The 19888-nt window shown below is 42.3% G+C and overlaps 1 protein-coding gene across 3 annotated transcripts in view; it reads right to left on the reverse strand.

Annotated features, from left to right (window-relative positions):
* The window catches only part of adarb1 (adenosine deaminase RNA specific B1), a 68756-nt gene extending 66340 nt beyond the window's left edge, over positions 1-2416 (reverse strand). For 2 of the 3 annotated variants that reach the window (XM_062961627.1, XM_008109206.3), the window contains exon 1: positions 2242-2416. Coding sequence is in view for 1 of the 3 variants with exons in the window: in XM_062961616.1 (XP_062817686.1) it covers positions 1629-1901 (273 nt within the window). In the remaining 2 variants the exon portion in view is untranslated. Of the gene's footprint in view, positions 1-1628; positions 2001-2241 lie in introns of those variants that run through there. The other variant, XM_062961616.1, reaches the window with a different exon arrangement.
* Positions 2417-19888: the final 17472 nt, after the last annotated feature.

The raw sequence follows: 19888 nt of genomic DNA on the forward strand, positions 1-19888 counted from the left end.
GTATAGTGTTTTAACTAATTGTTTCTAAGTGTTTTAAGTGATTTTAACTAACATATGTTTAATTTTATCTGAATTTTTATACATTGTAGGTTTTAAACTGCACTATTTTTTTAATGTTGTGAGCTGCTCGGAGTCGCTATGGAAGAGCTTTCCAAACTGTGTGTCACAAGACGTTGATGTATCAGTGCAGAGTGTAAGTGTGTCACAAGAACGTTAACGAAAAACCTCTGAGGCTAAGCAATAAATCATATTTTTTTAAATCACTGGAAGCTTTTCATGAGAAATTATTACAATTTATGTACGTGTCTGTATGTCTCATATGGGATTGGTTTAACCTCCGGTTTGCTAGTAAAACTGAATTACCATTCGGGGAAATGATGATTGTCTAAAAAGGTGTGCAACAAACATGGAATGTCTGGAAAACTCTGGTATGGTGTTTTAATTATGTTTAATACTTAGGCAATTTGAAATGACTCACAGGCTTAATTTTATCTGAATTTCTATGTGTAGTAGATTATAAGTTGCATTGTTTTTTAAAAAAATGTTGTGAGCTACTCTGAATCTTCATGATGGGAGAAAAGCAAGGTATAAATATAATAATAGTGTTGACGATGGAGATGCAAGAAAAGCAGGGTATAAATATAATAATACTGATGGTGATGCAAGAAAAGCAGGGTTTAAATAACAACAACAACAACAATAGTAATAACAGATTGTGAAGCAAGAAAAGCAGGGTATAATAATAATGTTGATGATGGTGATGCACAAAAAGGAAGATATAAATATAATAAAAATAGTAATAATAATGTTGACTGTGATACAAGAAAAGCAGGGTATAAATATTATTATTAGAAAAAATATCAGGGTTAATAATAATAATAAAAATGACAATGGTGATGTTGATAGTGATGCAATAAAAGCAGAATATAGATATATATTTATTATAATAATAACTGAAAGTGATGTCAGGAAAGCTGGTATAAATATAATAATATTAATAATAATAATAACAACAATGATGATGTTGATAGCAATGCAATAAAAGCAGGATATCAATATAATATTTATAATAATATTAATAATAGATGGTGATGCACATAAAGCAGACTATAATAATAATAATAATAATAATAATAATAATGTTGATGACGGTGATTAACGAAAAGCAAGGAATAAATATAAATATAATAATGACGATGGTGGTAATACAAGAAAAGCCGGATATTAATAATAATACTAATAATAATGATGATGATGTTGATAGAGACGCAATAAAAGCAAGATATAAATATATTTATTATGATTCTGATGATGATGATTATTATAGATAGTGATGCAAGTAAAGCAGGCTATAAATATAATAATAATAATGTTGATGATGGTGATGCACAAAAAGCAAGGTATAAATGTAATGATGATGATGATGATGATTATGGTGATGCAAGAAAAGCAGGGTATAAATATAACAATAGAAATAACACAAGAATTATTGCTGTTGTTATACTGATAAGTATATACACTTCACTTCTCTCTCTCGCCTGCCTGCTTGCCTGCCTGCCTGCCTGCCTGCTTTGGGTTGCCATCCTACACACAGCTGCTGAAAGGAAGCCTCAAATGAATTAACTCACTGGGACATCCTTCTGTAGAATAAGCTTGAAAGTATGTGAATGATGCCAAAGCAGGTACTGCCACCGGGCCCGAGGGAGAAGGCGAGGGGTGCGGGGAGAGCCTCCCCTCTTCCTGGGAGGAGGCCTGACTGGCAGAGCCGGAGCCCGGAGCGCCAGAGTGGGCTGTACCACCTCGCAGGCGGCGGAGGGGGGCGGGGAGGGGGAGCACTGCAGCTTAGGCGCGCCTGCGAAGCGGCCCCGGCATCCCCTGCCTTGACAGACCCCCGAGGGCATCCGGGCCCTTGAAGGGCGCAGCCCTCGCGATCCGCCGGCCAACGGTCTGTGTCTCTTTATCGGCGAAAGCTCCCCAGCTTCCTCCACCCCCCCCCCGCCCCCGGAGTGGAGGCACCCTCCATCCTAGCGCTTCAGCCTCCGCGGGGCTGTCATGTGCGCGAGCCCCTTCGCCTGTACCAACAGCACTGCGGGGGGGGAGGGGGGAGATAAGAGCAGACCTTGGACAGCAGCAGAGGGAGAGGAGGAGGGGGCTGCGCTTCCCGCTCCGCCTGCACCTGTCGCCTGAGAGGGGAGGAAGGGGCTGAGGGAAGGGAAGGAGGGGGGAGGGGGGTTCTTTTACCTCCCGCAGCGCCTTCCCCGCCAACCCTAGCGAGGGACCTCTGCCGCCGCCGATGCTGCTGCTTCGGGCCAGCCTCCCTCAATCCCTCCCTCGTCCTTGGCTCTCTCTCGCTCTCTCTCTAGCCGGAGCCCCGAGTGGCGCCGCTCCGCTCTTGCTGCCGGGACTGATTGGTTTGGCAGATGAGGAGGAGGAGGAAGCCAAGGAAGGGGAGGAGCCAGAGAGAGAGAGAGAAAGAAGGGGAGGCACGCGGCGCGCATGCGCGGAGGAGGGCTCTGCTTTTCCCCTCGCTGCGCTTGTCTGTCTCTGCGCGGCGGGCGGTCTCTCTTCCCTCCTTCCTAACGGGGTTTTATTGCTCTCGTCTCCAGGCTTTGGCGAGATTTCCGAAGCCTTCTGCCTGGCCACTGCTAGGAAGACCCTTTGGGCTCTCTACTGGTTGGATCTAGAGCAGTGGTTTCCAACCTTTTCTTGACCAGGGACCACTTTGCAAGATGTCAGCAGGAACCCCAGAGTTTTCTGCTAGCTTTGAGAGGGGAAATAAGGGTCTCCCTGCAAATGGAAGATTCCCAAGTCCGGTGGGACTTAACCCCTGAGTATCCACCCCTGGTGGCACAGTGTGTTAAAGCGCTGAGCTGCTGAACTTGCGGACCAAAAGGTCCCAGATTCAAATCCCGGGAGCGGAATGAGCGCCCACTGTTAGCCCCAGCTCCTGCCAACCTAGCAGTTTGAAAACATGCAAATGTGAGTAGATCAATAGGTACTGCTCTGGCGAGAAGGTAACGGAGCTTCATGCAGTCATGCTGGCCACATGACCTTGGAGGTGCCTACGGACAACGCCGGCTCTTCGGCTTAGAAATTGAGATGAGCACCAACTCCCAGAGTCGGTCACGACTGGACTTAACGTCAGGGGAAACCTTTACCTTTACCTTATCCACTTCAGTATATATGTTTCTTTGAATAATCTATATATATAAAAATGTGATGTGCGTAATTAGGACAGAAAAAAACAACAAAACCACTGGGCCAAATCACACCAAAATTGGCCACATAACTAATCACTTTCCAAGGGGTGACTATAAATTATTATTTTTTTAAAAAAACGGAGATAAGGCCAAAAAATATTACCAAAAAAAACGCTCTGCGTGTGCACAAGAAATTTCCCACTTGCCCTGCCCCCCTCCAGCACATGGAGTAAAGAAAAAAAAAACCCCAAAGACATGCTATTGAGAATAATGAGGCCCCAAGACAGGCCCTGCTTCTCTTCAGGCACAGCCTAACCTTCCGGCCTCCACAAATAACCTACTGAGGTAGTTTGCCCACAAACTGTATCCGGCCCTTTACAAAACAGCGAATGGCTGTTCACTTTGGCTGCTCATGCCGCTCTTTTTCCCCAATCTTCTCAGCGCAAGAACATTCCTTCCTCCTCCTCCTCCAAACCACTCCACATTACACAAGATGGCAGCAACCCCATCCACCATCTTTAAAGCAAGCACTATTGACCGCTACCAACATCAATTTTACAATCTATGAGGGGCCGCCCGAGCCCTCAAACCAATCTCCCCATCCCTGCGGCAGATCCTCCTGACAACTCCAGTCCCCACTCACCAAAATTAGCACCACCGCCGGACTCATTTCTGCTGCCCTGTGTCCCGACTGCCAGCATTGGTGCCCTCCTCCTCCTCCTGCTCGGAGCCCCCTCCTCCAGCCGCCACCACTGTGGGTCCCACTCTGCCCGGCCAAGGCCTCCCCACCCTGGGCTAGGCCCACTTCCTTGGAGCCACCACTGCCTCTCCTGCTCCTGCCAGCCAGGCCCTTGCTCTCCTTGGGGTTCATGCAGCTTATGCTGGGTGGCTGCATGGTGGTGCTTAGCTTCGGGGCGCTCTCGTTCAGCAACTCCACTCAAATCCCATCAAAACCCAACAGTATTCACATGTGGGCATAGAACAACACTGAAAACAGGGGAATTCCACACAGGAAACAATCAGGTCCAGGTCATCTGTGCATGGGTAGAGTGCATTGTCTTAGACCAAGGGCTCCTCTGTGCATGTACAGGCGCTTCTGTGTGTCCCAGCGAGTCAAGATGGAGTCAGGCAGGTAAGCCACCCTGCAGTGGGACCCAGCAAACCCAAGGGAGGAGGAGAAGCCAGAGGGAGGAGGGCGGGAGGAGGGCGAGGGGGAGGCGGTGGTGGCAACCAAAGCTCCTGCAAAGATTAGGCAACCAGGGCCCCGATCCCTCGACACCTCACAAGCCTCCCTACAGGTGAGTGGTACCTTCTGGGTCCTTTTCCCTTGCAAATAACTACAAAAGCAGCACCAATCTGGACACTGTTTCTTTCAGGGAAAGAGGAGAAAGGGGCCCGGATCCTGCCCTGGCACATACCCTTGACTCTGCTCTATCGCCTCTCCTCTGGAGTCAAGTCAGCAAGGCTTTGCAGCCATTGGGGGAGTTTGAAGGGATGGGAACAGTGAAATCTGGACAATTAAAATGGATTAAAATATAGAGTGATTTTCAACTGCCAGCCCAGCCAGGATAGATTTCTAGCATCCAGACAAGATTGTATTAAGATATTCTAGTCCTTCTCTCCATATACTAGGGTGCATAGGTAGGCTTTCAAAAGTTTTTTAAAAAGAGAGAAAAGAGGGGGCATTTTTATTTCTTTAGGGAGGGAGTTCCAGAGGTGAGAGGTGATCACAGAGAAGGCCCCCTCTCTTATTTCCACCAGTCACGCTTGAGATGGGGTTGGGACTGAGGGCAGGGCTTCCTCTGCAGACCGCAGTGCTCATGGTGGTTTATATATGAAGATGTGGTTTTTCAAATAGCCTGGGCCCAAACCATTCAGGGCTTTATAGGTAATAACCAGCATTTCATATTTAGCCTTGAAGCAGACCGACAGCCAGTGGAGCTGCCGTAAAATGGGAGTGGTTCTCTCCCTGTATGTCGCTCCAGTTAGTAACCTGGCTGCCAATTTCTGAACCAATTGCCACTTCTGAACTATCTTCAAAGGTAGCCTCACATAGAGAGTGTTGCAGTAGTCCAGGCGGGATGTAACTAAGGCCAGATCTGGCATCTCAAGGTATGGGCACAGCTGGCATACAAGTTTTAGTTGTGCAAAGGTGCTCCTGATCACCGCCAACATCTGGGGTTCCAGGGTGAGTGATGAGTCAGGAGCACCCCCAGACTGCGAACCTGTGTCTTCAGAGGGAGTGTGACCCCATCCAGCACAGGCTGCAATCCCACACCCTGGTCCGCCTTCCAACTGACCAGGAGTCCCTCTGTTTTGTCTGGATTTACTTTTAACTTATTAGCCCTCATCCAGTCCATCACTGATGTCAGGTACCGGTTCAGGGGCAGGATGGCATCCTTGGTATTCGGTGGAAAGGAGTAATAGAGTTGGGTGTCATTGGCATATATTTGACACTGAACTACAAAACTCTAGATTTATTTATTTATTTATTTACAGCATTTATATTCCGCCCTTCTCACCCCGAAGGGGACTCAGGGCGGATCACATTACACATATAGGCAAACATTCAATGCCTTTTAACATAGAACAAAGACAAACAAACATAGGCTCCGAGCGGGCCTCGAACTCATGACCTCCTGGTCAGAGTGATTCATTGCAGTTAATTGCAGCTGGCTTGCTCTCCCGCCTGTGCCACTCTCTCTCAATGATTTCATGTAGATATTAAACTGCTTGGGGGACAGAATGAAACCTGAGGAACCCACAAGCCACAGGCCAGGGTGTCAAGGGTTTGAACAGGCGTCCCCCAGCACCATCATCTGGAACCACCCCTCCAGGAAGGACTGGAACCACTATGAAACAGTACCTCCCAATCCCATCCTGGAGAGGCGACCCAGAAGGATACCATGGTTGATGGTATTGAACACCACTAAGAGATCCAGGTGAACTAGCAAGGACACACTCCCCTGTCTAGCTCTCTTCGTACATCATCCACCAAGGAGACCAATGCCCTCTGTTCCATGGCCAAGCCTGAAACCAGATTGAAATTGATCCAGATAATTGTTTCAGGTCTGGCTATGGAACACAGAGAGCTTTGGTTGCTTTGGTGAATAACCTCTGTAGAGAACTAGAAAAGGGGAGTGTGTCCTTGTTGGTTCTCCTTTACCTTTCAGAGGCTTTTGATTCCATAGACCATGGTATCCTTCTGGGTCATCATGCTGGGATGGGACTGGGAGGCACTGTTTTATAGAGGCTCCAGTCCTTCCCGGAGGGCTGTACCCAGAATGTGTTGCTGGGGAACTCCTATTTAAACCCTTGACCACTACTATCCTGTGGGGTAACCCAGGGTTTCGTTTTTTCCCTCATGCTGTTTAACATATACATGAAACTGCTGGGAGAGGTCATTCGGAGTTTTGGAGTACGATGCTACATATATGCAGATGACACCCAACTCTACTACTCTTTTCCACATGTCAAGAAAGCTGTCCTAGCCCTAAACCAGTGCCTGTCATCAGTAAGGGGCTGGATGAGGGCAAACAAATTAAAATTTAATCTAGACAAGACAGAGGTGTCCTGGTCAGTCGGAAGGTAGATCAGGGACTAGAGATTCAGCCTGTGCTGGATGGAGGTTTCGTAGTCAGGGGATCCTCCTGGACTCAGCATTGAACCTGGAAGTCCAGGTATCAGCAATGGTCAAGAGGCCCTTTGCACAATTAAAACTTGTGTGTCAACTGTGTCTGATCCTTGTGAAGCCAGATCTGACCATGGTGGTACATGCCTTAGTTACATCCCGTCTGGATTACTATAATGCCTATGTGGGGCTGCCTCTGAATAGTGCTTGGAAACCTTAGCTGATCCAAAAAGCTACAGCCAGGTTGCTAACTGAGGCTGGCTACAGGGGGCAGACAACCCCCTGTGATTGCACAAGCATTTATTTAACGTGTACATGATTGCACCCTGAACTCTTTCATTCACAATGTTGTCTTATCTTTACAGTCATTCCAAACATCATTGTTTTCTACAACAATCTTTTTCTTAAATCATGTCTCTAAGAAGATGAGAACTTCTGGCACTTTCACCGTGATGCTTGATTACACTATGTAACATAATTTGAAAAATATTTTGTTTCTGGTTTTAAAGTGTTATTGCTGTTTAATTGTGCAGTACTTACTCTGGAAATAGTTGTTATACTCCAGAAATTTCTTTTTATTGGCTGCCACAAACTATGTTGAATCGGTCGAGACTCTGAGATATTCATTCAAAAACTACCAAAATGTGCTGGATGTTCTGCCAAAACAAAGTTTTTACAGTTTAATAAAGGTTTTCCATGTTTTTATAATAGAACCAATTAGGAAGTGACACTTATAACCCAGGAACAAAAATCGCGTTATTCCATCAAGTAATGTTGAATGCTCACAATTATGCAACAATCTTATTTCATGCTAAGCAAGTCTGGTTGATGGAGGGCTCTTCTTCATTCACACAGTTGTCTCCGACTCTTCGTGACCTCATGGACCAGTCCACGCCAGAGCTCTCTGTTGGCCGTTGCTGCCCCAAGTTCCCTCAAGGTCAAGCCAATCACTTCAAGGATACCATCCATCCATCTCGCCTTTGGTCGGCCTCTCTTCCTTTTTCCTTCCATTTTTCCCAGCATCATGATCTTTTCCAAGCTTTCCTGTCTTCTCATGATGTGGCCAAAATACTTCATCTTTGCCTCTAATATCTTTCCCTCCAGTGAGCAGCCGGGCATTATTTCCTGGAGGATGGACTGGTTGGATTTTCTTGCGATGCAAAGCACTCTCAGGATTTTCCTCAGCACCAAAGTTCAAAAGCATCTATCTTCCTTTGCTCAGCCTTCCTTATGGTCCAGCTCTCGCAACCATAGGTTAATATGGGGAATACCATTGCTTTAACTTTGCGGACCTTCGTTGCCAGTGTGATGTCTCTGCTTTTCACTATTTTATCGAGGTTGGCCATTGCTCTCCTCCCAAGAAGTAAACGTATTCTGATTTCCTGGCTGCAGTCTGCATCTGCAGTGATCTTCATGCCTAGAAATATAGTCTGTCACTGCTTCCACATTTTCACCCTCTATTTGCTAGTTGTCAATCGGTCTGGTTGACATAATCTTGGTTTTCTTGATGTCTAACTGCAGCTCAGCTTTTGCACTTTCTTCTTTCACTTTGGTGATAAGGCTCCTCAGCTCCTCCTCACTTTCAGCCATCAGAGTGGTATCATCTGCATACCTAAGGTTGTTAATGTTTCTTCCAGCAATTTTAACTCCAGCCTTAGATTCATCAAGCCTTGCATGTTGCATGATGTGTTCTGCATACAAGTTGAATAGGTAGGGTGAGAGGATGCAGCCCTGCCGTACTCCTTTCCCAATCTTGAACCAGTCTGTTGGTCCGTGGTCTATTCTTACTGTGGCTACTTGGTCTTCAAACAGATTTCTCAGGAGACAGACAACGTGACTTAGTATCCCCATACCACCAAGCACATGCCACAGTTTATTATGATCCACACAGTCGAAGGCTTTAGAATAGTCAATAAAGCAGAAATCGATGTTTTTCTGAAACTCCCTGGCTTCCTCCATTATCCAGCATATATTGGCAATTTGGTTTCTCGATCATCTTCCTTTTCTAAACCCAGTTTGTACATCTGGCAACTCTCGCTCCATGTATTGCTGGAGTCTGACTTGCAGGATCTTGAGCATTACCTTACTGGCATGGGAAATAAGTGCCACTATACGGAAGTCTGAGCATTCTTTAGTGTTTCCCTTTTTGGGTATGGGGATATAAATTGATTTTTTTTTCCAATCTGATGGCCATTCTTGTTTTTTCCATATTTGCTGGCATCACCTTGACAGCATCATCTTCCAAGATTTTAAACAACTCAGCTGGAATCCCGTCATCTCCTGCTGCCTTGTTATTAGCAATGCTTCTTAAGGCCCACTCAACCTCACTCCTCAGATGTCTGGTTCTAATTCACTCACCACACCGTCAAAGCTATATTATTATCTTTCCTATACAGATCTTCTGTATATTCTCGCCACCTTTTCTTGATCTCTTCGGCTTCTGTTAGGTCCTTGTCATCTTTGTTTTTGATCATGCCCATTTTTGCCTGAAATTTACCTCCGATGTTTCTGATTTTCTGGAAGAGGTCTCTTGTCCTTCCTATTCTATTCTATTGTCTTCTTCCACTTCCATGCATTGCTTGTTTAAAAATAGTTCCTTGTCTCTTCTGACTAACCTTTGGAATTGTGCATTTAATTGGGCATATCTCCCCCTCTCACTGTTTCCTTTGGCTTTCCTTCTTTCTTGGGCTACTTCCAGTGTCTTAGCAGACAACAATCTTGCCGTACTTTGTTGCCACCTCCTGAACAATGTTGTGGACTTCTGTCCATAGTTCTTCTATTTATCAAGTCTAGTCCCTGAAATCTATTCTTCACCGCCACTGCATATTCACTAGGAATATTTGTGAGATCATATGTAATTGGTCTGTGTATTTTCCCCATTCTCTTTAGTTTGATTATAAATTGTGTTATAAGAAGTTCGTGATCTGCACTACACTCAGCACCAGGTTTTGTTTTCACCGACTGGATGGATGTCTGCCACCTTTGGCTGCAAAGGATGTAGTCAATTTGATTTTGGTGTTGACCATCTGGGGAAGTCCATGTGTAAAGCCGTCTTTTGGGTTGTTGGAAGAGAGTGTTTGTCATGCACAGTGAGTTTTCCTGGAAAAATTCTATCACCCTGCATCCTGCTTCATTTTGTTGTCCCAAGTCATGCTTGCCTGTGATCCTGGTTGTCATTTGACTGCCCACCTTAGCATTCCAATCTCCTGCAATGAAAATAATGTCTCTTTTTGGTGTATTTTCCAGTAGTTGCTGCAGATCCTCATGGAACTGATCTACTTCTGCTTCTTCAGCAGCTGTGGTTGGGGCGTATATTTGGATCACTGTGATGTTAAACGGCTTGCCTTGAACTCGAATTGAGACCATTCTATCCTTTTTTGGGTTGTATCCAATCACTGCTTTCGCAACTTTATTATTAATTATGAAGGCTACTCTATTTCTTCGGTGTTCCTCTTGTCCGCAGTAGTAGATCTGGTGGTCATCTGTTGTGAAGTGGCCCATTCCAGTCCATTTCAGTTCACTGACTCCCAGAATGTCTATCTTTAACCTTGACATCTCAACGATAACCACGTCCAGTTTGCCCTGCCTCATAGATCTTACATTCCAGGTTCCTATAGTATGTTGATCTTTAGAACATCGGATTTGTCGTTCACCTCGAGCACCATCAGCCGTTAGCCTTCCTTTGAGCTTTGAGCTAACTGCGTCATCACATCTGGGGCTAGTTGAACTTATCCTCTGTTCCTCCCCAGTAGCATTTTGACCATCTTCTGACCTGGGAATCCCATCTTCTGATGGTATACTGACATGTCTCTGGTTGTACTGATCCATTTACTTTGCATGGCAAGAATACTGGGGTGGGTTGCCATTACCTTCCCCGGGGATCGTGCTTGGTTTGACCTCTCTGCCATGACCTTCCTGTCTTGGGTGGCCCTGCACAGTTTAGCTCATGGCATCATCGAGGCTTGCAAGCCCCAGCACCACGACAAGGTAACGATGTGATGCCACATTGATACATCATAAAAGAAGAACATAAATACATCCAACAATTCTCTGAAATATATAATTCTAACACTTTTGGTTTCATATGCTAATCCCTTTAATCCATGCTTCACTAGTTACACAGAACAGAATATTGAAAGTACAGACTATAAGCATTCTTAAAAATTATATCCTGGGTGTGCATACATATTTTTATTAATGTTTAAGACAACAACACATTTGAGTAATAAACCATAGGATAAATGCCAATCAAAGCTAATAACTATAATTTTTTTAAAAGTCTTGTATGTTTCCTGTTGAAGTCAGTACTTAATTTGCATGGGTACGTCTATAATTTATAGACGTACTATTTCTATGTTCTATTGTCTCAATATTTGAAGCAAACTGCTATGGTTTCATCTGTAGTTAGTCTTTGCATGTGCCTTTTTATGTTGGCAATGTGAAGGCCTGTGTATTACTTGAGGAATCCATTCCAAAACCCTTTGAGTAATATCAAGAGCTTTTTTTCTTATCTGAAAATAATGATATTTTGGACTTCTGACAGAACCATACCATAGAATCATTTTGGAGGGACCTAGAAAATGCCTAGAAACTGTCCCCATCTACACTGCCATATAATGCAGTTTCAAACATCATTATATGGCCAGTGTAAGCTCATTTAATGCAGTTCAATGTAGTTAAATTGCTTTGTATAAGTCTACACTGACCATAGAATGCAGTTTGAAACTACATTATATGGCAGAGTCAGTGGGGCCTAAGCCTCCAGCGCAACTCTGTGATCAACTACCAATGGTGTTTGGCTATAAATGAAACTGTGTCCCACAAGCTCATGTAATACATCTACCACACTTCATTTTCCTAAGTGTTTTGTTACAGCTGTTGAAATAATTTCTTCTGATGTTTGGAAATACCATCACCCCTAAGTAGCCAACATTTCAACAATTTTGTTTTGACCCAGATCAACAACTCACAATTATGGTTTATTTTTCTTTCTGCTTGCCAAGCAGCAGGATGCATTTTCAGTGAAATGTGTTTTTAAATAGACTGCCAGTTCAGTAGCCACTAAACTATTACTTTCCTTTTATTTTGGTAAGGTACTCGTTATGCAAGGATCCCACACATACATTCAAAAAATAATAATTCTGGGGCTTCAAAACAATCTTGAAATTGCTGAACAGTTGCAGATTGCTATCCATCTGTGTTCCAAAAACAATATATTGCAGCCTTACACTTGTACAAAGAGTCACAGAACAAAAGGATTTCCTTTTCACATTTTTGCCATTTCCTTCAGAGTTTTTTAAAGTCCTGTTTGGGGGACTTCTTTCCTGCTTGTTTCCTTGGAAGAAGATGAAATGTAATAAATAAAGATGCTTATGATAGATAAAGATTAAAAAACGTTGGAGTGTTTAAATTTATCCTCAAAACTGTTCCCAGCTATAAAGGCCACAACACAAAACTTTCATGTGGAAGGTCTTTGTTGCATTCAGGCAGAATAGACTTTATTAAGAGAATTCTAAGAAACTTGATTCCATGGTGTCACCCTTTTGACTTGAAATTTAAACAAAAGTTCATAAAACATTTATTATTTGTAATTTTGTCACATTTTACCTTAAATATGAATTCAGGTAGCACTGAAAATTCATGTTTATTAAACTATTCTCATTTGATACTGAAAATCACAGTTGCATTTAAAATAAGCTCTAAAGATAGATTTTAAAAATAAAACACAGTGTTTGTGTGTTTAAACAGCATTTGTCAAAGAGAAATTAAACAGGTTAACATTTTGTCTTCATCTGTGCATCATGTTGCTATTAACGGCATCAGAGCAGGTCCAGAAACAAAGCTATCCAACATTTATACAATAAAAAGCCTTGCTTTGGCAGAAGCAATGTGTGGGAGAAGACACATATTCCTTGGCAGAAACATACCTCCCAAACAAATATCTTTTTAAAAAAAAGCTATTGCATTGCTGTGTACAGATGTCGGCAGAGGGAATCAAATTGTGATGCTAAATAGATATTTGGCACAATCCACCATTCTTATGTTTTTAAATTTTATATTGATGCCTTTAAGTCTGAGGTTGGGGTGTGTGTGCGTGGCAACAACATTGTGGCAATTCTCCACCTGAAATCAATCCGTGAGATATTTCTTTGGCCAAATATTGGCAAACACAAACACATTCACACTCCCTCTGCATTTCCAACATCACTTCTCTCCATTAGCTCCCCTCTGCAGGAGAAGGTATCCTTGTTGGATGACATACTTGTCAATCACTCTTCATACATATACCTGACATCATTTTGCTGAATAGAGAAAAACTATTTCACCATGTATCACCATGCCAGAACATTAGAGAAGTATTCACTCGAGCTAGATTTGATCTGCTTGAAACAATGGTCAGACATGGGAGATTTAATAGCATCCCCTATAATGAATGGATTTGTATCTGTGGAGCACCTGAAATTGAAGATATAGCACACATATTATTTGTAAAATGTATCAGAAGGTGAGAGACTTCTACCTTGGTCCATATATCAAACAGATAAAGTCCTGGGAATCTCACATCAGCACAACGTATTTTATGTGTGGCCAAGACCCCAAAATAACATATAAAACAGCTCTGTATTTAAACAAAACAATATGTTTGATAACCACATATGTGAGGCTGGTCCAGGTAAATTGTAGGGGTGATAAGCAAATATGATGTATATATTCAGTTTTATCATATTTATTTACTGCATTGTTATAAGTGCCTTATTTTAACTTATTACATAGAGTGTAATCAAGTTTTATCAAGCCTTGTTGTTTGGTCTGATATTGTGATATGGCCTAAGGGCTAATCAATAAAATTCATTCATACCATTCATATCATAAAAAACAATGGATTCAAACTGTGAAATGAATCTACTTAAACATTAAGAAGATCTTCCTGATGGTAAGGGCCGTTAAACAGTGGAATATGCTTCCTCCTTGGAGCATGGTGGAGTTAACTTCTTTGGAAGTTTTTAAGCCAAGGCTGGTTGGCCATTTGTCAGGGATATGTATGTATGTATGTATGTATGTATGTTATTTATTTCTTCATGGCAGGGAATTGAACTGGATGGTTTTGTGGTTGTAGAACTGATAACATCTCGAACTTTTGAAAAATCTAAAGAGGATGAAATGAGGGTGGTGCTGCCATAACTAGGCCAAAGCCACCCCCCTTTCCCCTCCAAGTCCATGGACATCAAAATCATGAAGTCAGCAAAATGATTTCCCCATCACCACCATCGCTCTGCTTAAGTGAGAGGGAAATCACATTCCTTCTAAACAAATGTTTTTCATTGAAATAATATGTTTGGGAAGAGAATGCTTGGAGGTGGTGAAAGCAGCCACATATATTCTAATATCAGAAAATTTTATAGGAGGATAATTATTACTGGAAACTTTAGAAGAGGAAGCATCTGTTGTTATGTTGTTCTGCTGTAACAAGAACATAACAGAAAATTCAGAAGGGGTGATGTTTTTTATCATTTCAACCCCCTTTTGCAAAGGCAGAATGATTGATTAAATAGCAGATAATTGTTTACCTGTGCATTTGTTTTCTGAAACAGTGTGCATCGAATCTCAAAAACATATTAAATGGAATGAGATTTATTTTCAATTTCTGTTAAATAATCAGGTTTGTTTTTGATCAAATAGTATTAGAACTGAAAAAGCAAGACTTTAACTTACTTTAATCTAAACAGTACTTCCAGCATTTGAAATATAAAGATAGCAGTGGCCAAGTTAATTATATGCCAGCTGATAAAAGATAAGAGTATAGTCCAAAAGTTGAATGATCTTCTAGTTATACCTCCGTGCAGTCAGTTTCCAAAAGCATCCCAGAATTGAATAACTTTGATTGCCATATGTTTAAAACTGTATATCTAGCGATGGGTAGGATTGTGGTCATGATGGGAAGTTTCTTTGTATAATTAGATTTCTTTTAAATGTGGAATTGCAAGTGTTTATATAATGGCTCCTTATCCTAGAGTTACTATGGGATATGATTCCAGAAAATTACTCCTTGTCAGTGTTAGTATATATGTTGGGTGATAAATAATGCTGTTTAGTTGCTATGTGTCTTTACTGTACTTTTAAATACACCCGGGGGGCTCTCTGATTCTAAACACATTAAATCATTTGGACTTATTTCCACACATGGCCAAAATCCAAAGACCTTCTCAACTAGTTAGATGGCACAAGGCCACTTGGCGTGCATTTCTCAAACAAAAGCACTTCAAGTCAGATGACAGGTCCATTTTGAAGCAGAGCAACGTCAACTGCAATAGCAGCATGGTGATCCAATGCTTTTACAGGAATGGACCTAAGCAAGTCCTTCAAAGTGTTGTGCAAATTCTTTACTGCTGGCAGTCAACTGGTCTGTGTCATCTTCACATAAGGCAAAGTACAAAAGGTTTTTGACAATCTAATATAGCTCGAGTGAATGACCCAGCAGATCACTACCAACATAGAGTAAGACATCATATGGGCTTTTGTTTAATAACCAGCACTTTCCTAGTCACCTAGGCTCTTCTCTGTGGAAAAGGTGATTGTATCTACCTCCCTGCTCATTTCACTATTCAGACAGGGCTTCAACAGGAAAACCTCCCAAGGCCAAAGACATAGGAAATCACTGGGATCAATCTACCCTTTAAAACAGACCATCTTAATCATTGCTATACAGATGCCATGAGTCTCCAGGGGTCTTAACCCCACAGGTATTGCTCTGTTCATGACACTGAGATCACCAGCATCCCACCCAGAACAGAAAACTGTGAGGGATGCTAGTGATCTGGGCATGGAGGATTGCCAGCTGTCAGGGATACTTTGTGCTGTTCCTGCCTGGCAGGGGATTGGATTAGAAGGTCCATGTGGTCTCTTCCAACTCTATTATTCTATGATTCTATGATCTTCTCACATGCTATTTGCCCCATTCATGCTGTGGCCAGCAGCATGTATGGAGCCAATAATAGCTGAGAAATAGCTGTGCTCATCAAGAAGGACCTGAAGCCTTGAGGTGGTCCTTTCAAAGTGGTCTCAGCACGATGTTCTCAGCACGATGAGCTAAGAGGATACCAGCGCTATTGCCAAGACTAATGAATGCTAAACTGTTGAGCACCAAGTACATTAAGAGAATGTCTGTTCTGTACCTGCCACCCATCTTCAAATGCAAGGCCATGAGAGAAGCTTCCCACAGGATGGTAAAACATCAAACATCCAGGTGTCCCCTGGGTAATTTCCTTGCAGATGGCCAATTCTCTCACACCAGAAGCGGCTTGCAGTTTCTCAAGTCGCTCCTGACACACACAAAAAATCTGCAAATTGAGACAATATATCTTTAGGTCATTTAGCAATGGATCCCACCCCCACCCCCAATATACTCTCTCGGCCATCCAGATTATGCATGTCTGCCTCTTGCCTTTATCCATTAGATCACAAGATGGAGCACTAGAGGAGCACTCATAATTCACCACTACAAGCTCACCTCTACACACACACAACCTTGCCTTCTGCTGCATAGCAAACCCAAGCAGACAGATGACCATTGATACTTCAGCCATCCAGGTCTCTTCAAGCCAGGTCTGCGTGCTCATCTTCAATCAAGTCCTGGATTGCTGCTGTTTTTCTATTTACTAACCAGTAATTGAACAAATGCATTTTCATCCCAGGAAGTCTGTTGCCAAGGCTATCCAAGTTATTTGAACTGGCGACAGTTTGGAGGCAAGCCAAACTCTCCCATTGTGACATAATTGTGTCACTACTCATTATTTTACCTAGCAAGCCAACCATTCTCACATTTAAAGGATATAATAGCCTCTTCCACTTGCATGTTAAGAATGCATAGGGTGCCACGTGACCAGTTCAGTCAAGTAAAATCCAGATTCCAACCATCCTGCCCAGTACAGCTGGGATGCTTAGCTGGACAGGATTCTAAACTTTCCTGAAACAAAAAGTAAGTCCCCAGTCTTTTGGAAAGCAGAGGTTGACTGCATAAACAGGAGAGATTCATTTTCATAAAGAGCCTGCTATTGTGTCTGTTAATGAACAAGGTAGCACAGCATCATTCCCTGGTAAAAGCTCAAATTTCACAGCAGGAACAAAAACCTAGTCTCTTTGCAAAGAGCAGAAATGTTTTCTTACAGAGGTGTCAGCATTGCCATAAACAGTTCAAAGACGTGGCAATCTTTATTAGGTTTCCAGAAAAATGTGAATTTTATTTTCCTAGGTTTCATGAGAGCTGAACTGTCACTTCAGGTGGAAAGGAGATGAGAAAAAGCAAAATAAGAGATTTTTTCATGTCAAGAGCGACTTGAGAAACTGCAAGCCGCTTCTGGTGAGAGAGAATTGGCTGTCTGCAAGGACATTTCCCAGGGGACGCCCTGATGTCTTGATGTTTTACCATCCTTGTGGGAGGCTTCTCTCATGTCCCCTCATGGAGCTGGAGCTGATAGCGGGAACTCATCTGCACTCTTCCCGGGTTGGATTCAAACCAACAACCTTCAGGTCAGCAACTCAACCTTCAAGTCATCAGTCCTGCTGGCACAAGGGTTTAACCCACTGTGCCACTGGGGGCTCCTAAAAATAGAGAATGAAGAGATGATAGACAGATGGATAGACAGAGACGCTTGTTTAAGTTCAGTTAGATGTTTACTGTGGATCTTGGATTTCTTGTAAGTAATTGCAAATAATAAATAAATGACATTATTTTCAAAGGGCTAATTCTACATGTCCCTGAACCCTTTACACATAGACCAAAATATGAGTTATGTGTTTGCATTAACTATGATTTAATCTCACTCCCTACTTTAATATGATTCGTGGGAGAGAAAGATACAGCCATGGGGTGAGACAGAACTGGAAGGATTTATTTTAAGAAGTGGAAATAATGTATGGGAGGATGGTGTTAATGGGTCTGCCACATAGGATTGTGACATGCTTTGAAATCTTACACTTGTCAATTTCTATGCCTCTGTGTGTGTGTGACATATATCCTTACACAAAGTAACATATTTAAAACTCATCAACGAATTACATCTTTAAACCTTTTCAAGTAATTATCTTTGTCTTTTGCAGGAAAAATGACAAAAGAGACTTGTGCCAGCTTAACGATTAACAAGTTTCATTGACCATTACGTTTCACTGATGCCCTTGGCCCAAGTTGGCCAACTGTCTGATGTGGTAATACCCACCATGTTCACCACTTGCACAATATTAGTGAAAGAAATGCTACTACCCAAAAACATTCTTTAAAAAACTACTTTTTCCTGCTTATCTGTATTCCAGAAATTGATCAGGAGTGACAACTTTTCAGATAATCAAACCCACCTCATAATAATAATAATAATAATAATAATAATAATAATAATAATAATAATAATAATAATACGTTTTATTTGCTTCTCCTAATAGCCTGAGATGGGATACAACAAAGTCAAAACATATTAACATAAAACAATACAATAAAATAGATAAAAACACATCATTATAAAAAGTGTACACCAAACACGGTACAAAAACCAACATATAGCAGCAACAGAATACAAATTGAAAATTCATGATTCAGAGTTGACCTAGTAGTCCTGCCAGACGAAATGGGTCTGCAGTTGCGTCTTAAATTCCGAGAGCTGATTTAACTCTCGGCTCTCTTCCAGGCAATCATTACAGTCTTGAGGCATCCAATGAAAAGGTTTTCTGGGTGATGTTTTGTGAGTTGGGTTCTGGCTGATTGGAGTAAATGTCCCCCAGGGGATCTCAGTATCCTTAGAGGCAGATTGTGCAGGCAAAAGCAATCCTGTAGGTAATCTTGTAGGTCTTTAAAGATCAAAAGCAACACTTTGTATTTTTCCCGGAAAATAATTGGCAGCCAATAGAGTGACTTTAGTATAAGACGTAATATGCTCACTCCTGGATATTCCTGTAATTAGTCTGACTGCCATGATTTGAACTAATTGAAGTTTCTCAACTTGGTCCAGAGATAGCCCAATGTAAAGAGCATTGCAGAAGTCCAACCTTGAGGTTACCAGTGTGTACACTACCATCTTTAGGTCTTAGGAAGGGGCACAGCTGGTGTATCAGCCAAAGTTGGAAGTAAGCACTCTTGGGCGTCACATCTACCTGGTCTGATATTTAGAGAGATCGATCCAGGACCAGTCCCAAGCCGCAAACACAGTCTTTCAGGGGGAGTCTAACCCCATCTGGAACTGGTTGACACATCTCCATCCTTAGGTTAGGACCCCTGACAGCAAGATAGGGCCCTTGTCTTATCTGGATTTCAATTTCTTTTCCCTCATCCAGCCCATTACCTTCTCCAGGCATTCATTCAGAAGAGACACACTATCCCCAAACTCCACAGGGTTCTTTTAGGCAAGGAATACACTGAATATTTAAGGCAATTAAATATATTGTAATTAAACACAACTATGTCAGAAAATTAACAAATCAGTTGAATGGGTTATTATGTGACCCAATGAAAATTCCAATATGTTGGATGTTGCATATATACCCCATATATACAGGAGTAAGTGTGGAACATGAGGTGGAATGTTTGCTTCGAGTGCTTTGGATGTTATGGGACAATTTTTGTCCTAGCCATTTCTAGTTAGTTTGCTCAGGTTAATTAGTTCACTCTACATGAAAGGTGGCTGAAGTCCAAGTATACTATTTGCAACACTTTAGATGAAAATGTCAAGTACCTGCCATGTAGCTCTGATTCTGTATGATTTCAGTATTATTCTAAAATATCCCATCTTCCGGAATGTAGGTTAGTCACAGTGAAGTCTGTACACATTTTTATATGCTCTTACTCAGCTCAGTAAAACAGTAACATGTAGGGAACTGAAGTAAAGGATATTTATGAAAAAATGTATATTCCACCCTATAGCACAGTGGTTCTCAACCTGTGAGTGCCCAGGTGTTTTGGCCTACAACTCCCAGAAATCCCAGCCAGTTTACCAGCTCTTAGGATTTCTGGGAGTTGAAGACCAAAACATCTGGGGACCCACAGGTGGAGAACCACTGCTATAGCACAAGACCT

The sequence above is a fragment of the Anolis carolinensis genome, chromosome 1 (assembly GCF_035594765.1).
Source record: "Anolis carolinensis isolate JA03-04 chromosome 1, rAnoCar3.1.pri, whole genome shotgun sequence".
NCBI lineage: Eukaryota > Metazoa > Chordata > Lepidosauria > Squamata > Dactyloidae > Anolis > Anolis carolinensis.